General features: G+C 52.7%; 1 protein-coding gene across 1 annotated transcript in view; it reads left to right on the forward strand.

Moving 5' to 3' along the window:
- The first annotated feature begins 318 nt into the window (after window positions 1-318).
- The window catches only part of DNAAF8 (dynein axonemal assembly factor 8), a 14,381-nt gene continuing 5,069 nt past the window's right edge, over window positions 319-9,630 (forward strand). Inside the window, exons 1-4 of the mRNA XM_042780801.1 lie at window positions 319-420; window positions 2,408-2,557; window positions 5,729-6,241; window positions 8,528-8,642. Coding sequence (XP_042636735.1) covers window positions 319-420; window positions 2,408-2,557; window positions 5,729-6,241; window positions 8,528-8,642 — 880 coding nt within the window. The remainder of the gene's footprint in view (window positions 421-2,407; window positions 2,558-5,728; window positions 6,242-8,527; window positions 8,643-9,630) is intronic.

The raw sequence follows: 9,630 nt of genomic DNA on the forward strand, positions 1-9,630 counted from the left end.
TATCTATATACATCATGATACATCACATACACATACATTAGCATAGGTAGACCACATATGTACTATGGACGCACTACATACACATGGAGCAAGCTCAGAGCCCAGCACTTAGTGAAAGAACACTGGAGAACCAGAAGGGGAAAACAAGGCAGGAGTCTGACAGTCTGTTTCCATCTCCTACGGGGTGGTGGGTGCTTTGAAGCAGCAGCCCCCTCTCTTCAGACCTTTAACCACCTGGACCCTTCTTGCCTCACTGTGTGTCCTCCCCAGGGCTCCCTAGATGATGGCATGCTGAGAGGCAGCCCATGACCAGGCTTCATGGCATCCAGGGATGTGGCAGCCCTGCCAGGCTCTCCTTGGGGCGCCATCCTGGAGGCCGTCAAGGCACAGATTCCATCCCTGGACTCGGATTCCTCCTCGGTAAGCAGAGCTCTCCCCCGGGGCCCTGACTGTCTTTCTCCCCTGACAGGACGCCGATCCAGGGACAAATTTGCAGCACCCCTCTCTGGGCTTCTCCCTCTGCCCTTAATGACGGTGGTGAAGGGAGTGGAGCTGACTTTGTTCCCCACCATCCGGCCATACTGACAGCTGTGTTTTCTGGGTTCCGGCATCCTGCTCCATCCTTTGTTCCGCGTCTGCCGCATTCTCTGCCTTGTCCTCCGGACATGTCTGGTTGCTCAGCTTCCTTGCAGTCACTTCTTTGCTCCAAGGGCTCACCACAATGTGCTGAAACCAGTCGGGCTCTGGGTGCTGGCGTCCTGGCCCAGCAGAGGGCCGGGAACAGCACAGAGCAGAGCACAAAGAGCTGCAGCTTCTGCATCAAGACGACCCACTGGCTGCTCACTGGCTGTGTTACCTGGGCGAGGTGACCTCACCTAGTTCACCTGTTTCCTGGGCTGCGAACCATAGTTGGTCCTCACTGGGTCAAATCTGAGATTTGCATAAAGTTCCTGGCCCAGAGCAGGTGCCCAACAAACAGCATGAAGAAAGTCACCCCTGTCCGGGCAAACACCTGGGCTGGTTTGTGTGCAGCACAGACAGCCAACAGTATCATGTGGGAGTTAAGGGCTGGGGCTCCACACTACCTGGGTTCAACCCCCAGCTCTGCTTTTCTGGTTGTCTATTCACAAGCAAATGCCTTCAAGTCTCTCAGCCCGTTTCCTAAGAGGCTGGCTTAACTGCACCCTTGTATGTGTACCTTATGGCACTGTCATGATGATCAAGTCACTCACATTGAAGCAGCATGGTACATGCTCAATACACAGTCACTGTTACTACTGATCACCTGCAGTCACTCAACAAACATTCACAAAGCCCTTTGAAACATTACAGCTCTATCCCAGACCCCACCTCATCTTGACAGTGACTGTATTCCTAGTTTCTACTGATTAAGAGAACGTTCAGTGATGGGAAGTGACTTGGAATTCAGGTGTAAACAGACAGTTCCAGCTTCCCCGCATACCTGGGACATGGACATGAACATGTGTGTGAGATACAACGGTGGCTCTGCAACAAGGTAGGGTGGGCGGAGTGTCAGGCAGGAGCCCCCAGCACCACACTGCAGACTAGTTGAGACTGAGGGCCCAGAGGAAGGGCATGGGTTTTAGAAGTGATGGGCCCAGGTTCAAGTTCTCCCTGGGGCACCTGCACAGGTGAAGGAGACAGCTTTCTGGGCCCCAGGACCTGGGAGGCCAATGGGGAGAAGGTAACTAGACCCCAGCACTCCACAGTTCTAGAGCACGACCCTTTAGATCTCATCTGGGGATGAGGAGGACAGGGTGGGTACCAGCACCCCCTGCCATAGAGATGGCAAACCCAGACTCTGTGTCATTAGCGGTAGCTCACAGTCACAGGAGAGGCTGTGGACTGGACTCTGCTCTTGTGGCCTTGTGCATCCATCACCACATGTTAACCGGGCACCTGCTGTATGAAAGGTCTCAGGTGGTAGGTTCCTGCAGCATCCCCCCTCCCAAAAAAAAAAAATAATAATAAGCCAAACCAAACTCACTGCTGTTGAGTTGATTCCAACTCATAGTGACCCATCCTTGGGTTTCCGAGGCAGTATCTCTATGGAAGTAGATTGCCCCATCTTCCTCTGAGGAGTGGCTGTGGGTTTGAACCGCCAGCCTTCTGGTTAGCAGTCAAATGTCTTAGGCACTTCGCCACCGGAGAGCCCTGACTCCAACACCACAAAAGGGTGCTGCTGAGCTCACTTGTCAGTGGATGGAGTCAGCCAGTGCAGGGCAAGGCTGCTGTGATAGAGAACTGGCTCTTCCCAGGCTGGGTTTGAGTGGGAAGGCAGGGCAGGCCTGCGAGGGTGAGGACTGGGGGCTGGCGGGGCTGAGGCCCTCCTGGCCCTGCCTGCTGCTGTGTAATCTGAAAGCCCCACACACACTTGTCTCAACAGTCGGACTGCGAGGAAGAGGAGCTATTCATCTTCCAGCGAGACCAAACCGCTCTGATTCCCGACCTGTCAGAGGAGCTGGCTGAGGACCCTGCCATCGATGGAGCTCCATCCAGGAGCTGGGTGGCTGCAGCCAACACGGATCCTTATGAGGTCTGTGGGACTCAGGCCTTGGGGATCCACCATGCCTGGGACCCTGCGGGCAGAATGGGGTATGCAGACGTCTTTGTACACGTATGTACATGCACGTGGACATGGGTCTCTATGGCTCTCATTACAGTCTAAAAGGAATTTGGATTTAAAGTGGTTCAAAGTGCGGTTCTAGCATCTCCTGGAGCTTCTGGGTGGCCCAGTTAACACCTGGGCCACTCTCTGAAAGGTTGGAAGTTCACATTCACCCAGCAGCATTTTGGAAGAAATGCCTGGTGATCGGAAAACCAGAAAAGCTGCCGTCAGGTCCGTTCTGACTCACAGCAGCCCTGTGGGACAAAGCAGACCTGCCCTGTGGGTTTCCCAGCCTGTAAATCTTTGCCGAAGCGGACTACTTCATCTTTCTCCCACGGGGCGGCTGGTGGGTTCAAACTGCTAACCTTTTGGTTAGAAGCAGAATGCTTTTCACGAATGCACCACCAACTTCTGAAAAATCAGCCACTGAAAACCTATGGGCGCAGTTCCACTCTGACACACATGGGGGCGCCATGAGCCAAGGCCGACTTGATGGCCACTGGGGCATCCCTGCAAGCTCCTATCATTTCTCCAGATGCAAACCACCACGCCAGACCCCCGCCAGGGAGCCCAGCAGCACCGAGGGCTCAGCAGGGAGTCGGTTTTCCGATTCTGCCCCTTCCTCCTTTTGCCCCCACCCCACCTCCATCCTATTTTTTTTCTTACCACCCTCCGAGCCACTGGCCTAGCGGTTATGATCCATTCTCCTCAGTGCCTCTCTCTCCCTTAACCCACCTGGGCTGAGAGCTGCCTGTGAACCCCCCAGCCCGGCTCGAGCCTCGTGTATAAACAGCTCCCCAAACGCACATTGATGCAGTGGGAGTCCCTGGGTGACACGAACAACAGTAGCACTGAATGACTAGCCGAAAGGTTGGTGGCTGGTTTGCACTCACCCGAGACGCCTCAGAAGGCAGGCCTGGTGTCCTGCTTCTGAAGGGCCACACTGAAAACCCCATGGTGCCAGCAGTTAGTTCCACTCTGTTACACACGGGTCACCATGAATCGGAGTCGACTCCACAGCAACTAACAACAACCAAAAAAAACCCACCTCGAATAAATGTGAGAAGACACAAGACCATTTGAAACCTCCCCGGGACACTCCCTGATTCAAGAATTCTGTTAAGATCAAGGATTCTGTATACAGGCAGCAGCTTGGTGCTACAAATAGGTTTCTGCCTTTACAGAGTTCATCATCATCATGCAGGTCCTCAACTGGCCAGACCTGTCAGCTCTCTTCATGTGGTCTTGACTAAGTGAAAACATATTAGGGGCTCTAATGCACTTCCAAGGAGCTCTGGTAGCATGGTGGCTAAAGCACTTGACTGCTAAGCAGAAGGCTGGCGGTTCAAACCCACCAGCCACTCCTTGGAAGGAAGGTTGGGTAATCCTACTTCCGTAGTGATACTGCCTCGGAAACCCAAGGAGGGGTCGCTATAAGTTGGGGCCGACTCGACGGCACATAAAAACAACAACAACAACAACAATGCACTTCCAAAGAGGTCTGGTGGCACAGTGGCTAAGGCATCTGGCTGCTAACCAAAAGGTCAACAGTTTGAATCCACCAGTCACTCCATGGCTGAGACAGATGAGACAGTCAGTCTGATTCTGTAAAGATCGACAGCCTTGGAAACCCTCTGGGACAGTTCTATTCTGTCCTCTAGGGACACTGTGAATCAGAATTGCCAGCAATGGGTTTGGTTTGGGATTTAACCCACTTCCAAAATGTGAATGGAGCCAAGGTGTGAATGCCCCCAGAAACTGGACCAGCACCAGACCGAACCCGCTCAGCCAAATGCCGGGTGACCCACCATCTTCATTGAGCGGGAGGAGGGGCTCAAGCACTGTGCCAGCTGAGAACTTGTCCAGTCCATCACCGTGGCAGAAATCGCCTACCTCACAGCCAGGCCCAAAAATGTGTTTGCGATGACCCAGACACAGGAGAAATGGCCGGGTGGACAAGCCCAGCACTGGTTCAGGTGACAAATGCCCACATGACTTTAGTTTGCATTTTCTTCATTCCTACAATCAATTTGGGAACTCTCCTGCATTTTTCTTTCTTTTTTTTTTTTAATTCTGGGCCAACAAAGTCATGCTTTAGAGTCAAAGGGCCTGGATTTCCTCCTGCTGCCACTTAATGGCCGTGTGGCCTTGGACCTCACACTCCACGCTCTGAGCCTCACTTTCCTCATGTGTCAAGTGGCAGCTGTAACGGGCCCTCCATCCTGGGGCTGGGAGATGATTAGACCTTCTGCGCTGTCCAGGTACACAGGCAGTGACAAGCAGTGCCTATTGTTGCTATTGTTGATCATTTAAACGTTGCTCCATTGCTTAAACTCTGCTCTATTCTCATACATCGAAGCAGGACACCTGGTGTGTCGTCATCTCCAACTAAGAACATGTCTTAGTGGGAGCTTCCCAGGGTCGTCTTGGGTTTGTATTTATCAATGTGCTTTGTCTGCTTGTTGAGTCACTCCCCAGCACATGGTGAGCCCACGCACAATGGAATGAGACGCTGCCCAGTCATGCCCATCTCCACCATCAGCTGTGGGTGGGACCACTGTGTTCCTCTGGGCTTTCGCTGGCTGATTTTTGGAAGTAGATCACCAGGCCTTTCTTCCTGGTCCCTCTTAGTCTGGAAGCTCCGCTGAAACCTGTTCAGCATCCTGAGGACATACAAGCCCCACTGACAGACAGGGGTTGGCTGCACATAAGGTGCACTGGCCAAGAACTGAACCCGGGTCTCCTGCGTGGAAGGTGAGAATTCTACCACTGACCCACCACTGCCCTCTGTATCACTGTGTGTCAAGCCATGCTCGAAGGCCAAGTATCTCTGAAACGTGGTCATGCCTGTTGGTTCATGTCAGGTAAGACCTTTTGGTGCAGCTAAAACTGAGGTGTGACTACAGAAGTGGTCACAGCAGTCGGCGCCAGGGCCCTCCCACACACACACACACAGAAACACACGCACACACGCAGAGACACCCACTCCCTCTGTGACACCAGACAATTCTGAAGCTTTAGGAGACAATTCCCTGAGGTTAGCAATAACAAATCCTTATGGTATGTCCCTGCTAAGGACGGACCTCTTCTTCACAGGAGCCAGCTCCGGTGCCTGTGGAATTCGCTGAGGAGTACGGGAGTGAGCAGAAGTCCGGCACCCTGGATTCCTCCTCTCAGGAAGGAAGAGGCCCCCGAGGGCCTTTCCAGAGCCATGGTGAGACCAGCTATCTTGCCAGGATCCCTGAGGAGAGCCCCACGTGGCAGGAAGGCAACCTAGAAGGCATCTCCTTCAGCACCAGAGAGCCCCAGTGTCCTCCCAGGGGGCTTCAGGGAGAAGGCCCCACTTCCACCCATGCAGAGGACACCCTAACAACAGAGGGTCCCAGCACCACCTTATCAGCCCACCAGAGTTCCACTTCTGTGGGCCTCAGAGCCCTGCGACGGGAGAGGAGGAGGCTGATAGAGAGAGACATACTCCATAAAGTGACCCAGGGGGCCCAGGCCTTAGCCTGCGGCGACCACACCCGGGCAAAGGAGACACCCCGACAAGATCCAAGACCAGAGACGCCACCAGGGGGACCTCAAGCCAACCAGCCAGTGCTCTCCCTTCAGGTGGGTGTCTCCAGGCCCCCTACCACGTGCACTGGGGACGCAGGTAGCTGACCTGCACAGACTGGCTCAAGCCTAGCCCCAAACCACTGTTGACCCCCGGTTCAGGTTCACCTCCAACTTCCCAGTTCCAGGGGGTATGGTCCCGGCAGACGAACTATCCTCAGGGCAAGTTAAGAATGAGGACAAGGTGATCCCAGCCTCTTCTAAAGAGGAAAAGCAATGAATTCTGTGGAGAGCCCTAAGTCTTAAGGACTGATGGGACATGGTGAGTGACTAATTGAGCAACGGCTCCCATAAACAGGTTGATACTTTTAAGTGTCCCCATATGGGTTGATGCTGTTAAGTGTCCTAAGAGCGAGAGCCCAACCTACAAGGACACTTAACAGCATCAACCCATATGGGGACACTTAAAAGTATCAACCTGTTTATGGGAGCCGTTGCTCAATTAGTCACTCACCATGTCCCATCAGTCCTTAAGACTTAGGGCTCTCCACAGAATTCTAATTCCAAGTGTGCACAGATACCATCTGCAGGCATCCCTTGCTTTATTGCCTGTTGCAGACACTGTGTTCTATACAAATTGAAGGTCTGTGCCAACCCTGCATTGAACAGGTCTGTTGGTGCCATGTTGCCAACAGCATGTGCTCACGTCCTTCTGTCCCAATGTAGTCATTCTCAGAATATTTCAGACTTCTTCATCACGCTATTGTGCACTTAATAGACTATAGCAGAGCGTCAACATCACTTGTACATGCACTGGGAAACCAGAAAACGTGCTTAATTGCAAGACTCGCTTTGTCACGGTGGTTGAGAAATGAACCCACAGTATCTCCGAGGCACGCCTGTACCGCCATAGATAAAATATAGGACAAGACTCTGTCAGAATTTCTCAAAATGCTAAAGTCCAGAGAGTTGATGTTGGTGGGGGAGGAAGAACCCAGACACAGAGGAGGTGAGGAGGGTTGCATTAACTCAAAGAACATGATCAGTGTCCTAGAATGTGCACGTAGACACTGCTGATCTGGTGTGTCCTCTGCTGTGCGTCTTCTCAACCACCACCACAAACGTGTGGGAGTCCTCGTCCCCCTACAGACGAAGAGCAAGCACCTGTTAGAGTTGTAGTAGCTTGTTGACCAGCAGGACGGCAAAGCTGGCTCCCAGCAACTGTGAGGAGCTGGGATTTGGGAAGTCACTGGGGAAAAAGAAAGGAACAGAGAAAATTGCTACCTCAGGTGCCATTAGTCCATGTCCTACCGGGCAATGAAGCTGTCCCGTCCGGGCAGTCCTCTCTCCTCAGTTCTTCAATGCTGTGCAATAGGCAGAGCCTCGTGCAGACGAAGGGACTGTCCCTTAGGAAAGCAGGCTCGTTAGGAAATGCTCCAGCATGGCCGTGGAAGCCCAAGCCGCCTGCTTTTTGCCTGTTTACATGTTTTAGATAAAACTTTATTGGCAATCCTACTTCTGTAGTGATACCGCCTCGGAAACCCAAGGAGGGGTCGCTATGAGCCAGGGCCAACTCAACGGCATGTAACAACAACAACATAGTGGTATAGTGGTGAAGGCATTTGGCTGCTAACCAAAAGGTTGGTGGTTCAAACCCATCAGCTGTTCAAATGGAAGAAAGATGAGGCAATCGCTTCTATAAAGATTTACAGCCTTGGAAACCCAATAGAGAGGGGTCAGAATTGACTTGATGGCAGCGAGTTTGAGGGGTTTTTTTTGGAGAGGGCTTCAAGGAGCCCTGGTGGTGCAGAGGTTAAAGCACTTAGGTGCCAGTCCAAAAGATCAGTGGTTCAAACCCACCAACCACTCTACGGGAGAAAAATGCAGCATTCTGCTTCTGTAAAGACTGACAGCCTTGGAAACCCAATGAGGCAGTTCTACTCTATCCTCTAGGGGCGCTGTGAGTTGACGACAGTGGATTATAGAGCTGCAAGTTCTTGAAAAAACTGTAAATAACATACACTCATTCTTGGTTAACTTCCTCCCTTCCAAACCCACTGCCATCAAGTCGAGCATTTAACTGTTTAAACACCAGGAGAGCCTTCAAAACTAAGGATTGTCCAAAAGACAGGAAGGAAGTGGGTGGCAAGAAAGACAGCTCCCACCTTAATGGGGGGGGGGGGTTCATTCAGCTGCCCAGCAAGGCAGGGAGCCCAGGTGCAAACTCCGACACGAGCACACCGCGTGAAATACCCACGCTCACCTCCGTCCGCAGCAGCAGCAGGCACTGCTGGGGAGTCAATGCCCTGGAACAGCTTGTAACCACTGACTTCATCATTTCAGCAACTCGAAGAGTGGGATTTAGATTACATCCTCCAGAATCTGGCGGGACTAGAAGACCGGGGAGACAGCATGCCTGGAGCCATGTGGCCAGCAGCTGACCACCGCCAAGGCCCAGGTCTGACATGGAATGCCCAAGCCCAGCAAAGGCCCCCAGGCAACCCTTCCAGGCCCCTGCAGTAAAATGAGCCCATCATTGGGCACGGCCACCCCGTGGGAGCATGTTTCCTGCCCTCTTGCTCAGCCCTTCATGATCCTGCACAGTGATGCTGTCAGTCCTGGAAAGACTTCTCATGCATTCAACCTGTATGTGAGGTGTGGGCCAGACCCTTCAGACACGGCCCCTGCCCAGGACCCACACCGTTCCTTCCTCCCTACCTCCCTGGTTTTCTTTCCTTCTCCCACTTCTGTCTTTCCAGGGGAAAGTGAGTCCCACCTTTTATGTGCCTTCTGACAGCCCCTGCACACTCCCTGTCGTAGGCACACCTTCTGCAGGGCAACTGGGCAGAATCTAGTCTCTATTTTCAAGGCACAGAACCCTTTGATTGAGCTATTCCACTTCTAAAATCTGTCCTAAACACACCCTCACCCTAGTGGGCAGAGAAGTGTATTTGAGGATGTCTGTTGCAGTGTTGTTTGTAATTGTGGAAAACTGGACCCCCACATTTGATGACAGTCTAGCTAAATCAGTTTTAAGTCACTTCTCCTTCATAATCTGCTAACAAGAAGGTGGGTAGTTTGATACACCAAGAGAGAAGGCCTGGTGATCTGCTCCTGGAAAGATGGCAGCCTAGTAAAGCCACAGGGCACTTCTATTGTGTCACACGGGGTCACTAAGAGTCGGAATCCACTCCGTGGCAGTGGGTGTGCATTGGGCTTTGCTTCCATGAAGACTGACAGCCTTGGAGACCTCTGGAGCAGTTCCACTCTGTCCTCTAGGGGCGCTGTGGGTCAGAATGGACTACATGGCAGTGGGTGTGGTTTGGGCTTTGCTTCTGTGAAGACTGACAGCCTGGGAGACCCTGTGGGCAGTTCCACTCTGTCCTCTAGGGGCGCTGTGGGTCAGAATGGACTCCAGGCAGTGGGTGTGGTTTGGGCTTTGCTTC

This window comes from Orycteropus afer, unplaced genomic scaffold (genome assembly GCF_000298275.1).
Source record: "Orycteropus afer afer isolate SDZICR_OR568_19922 unplaced genomic scaffold, OryAfe1.0 scaffold00061, whole genome shotgun sequence".
Classification (NCBI taxonomy): Eukaryota; Metazoa; Chordata; class Mammalia; order Tubulidentata; family Orycteropodidae; genus Orycteropus; species Orycteropus afer.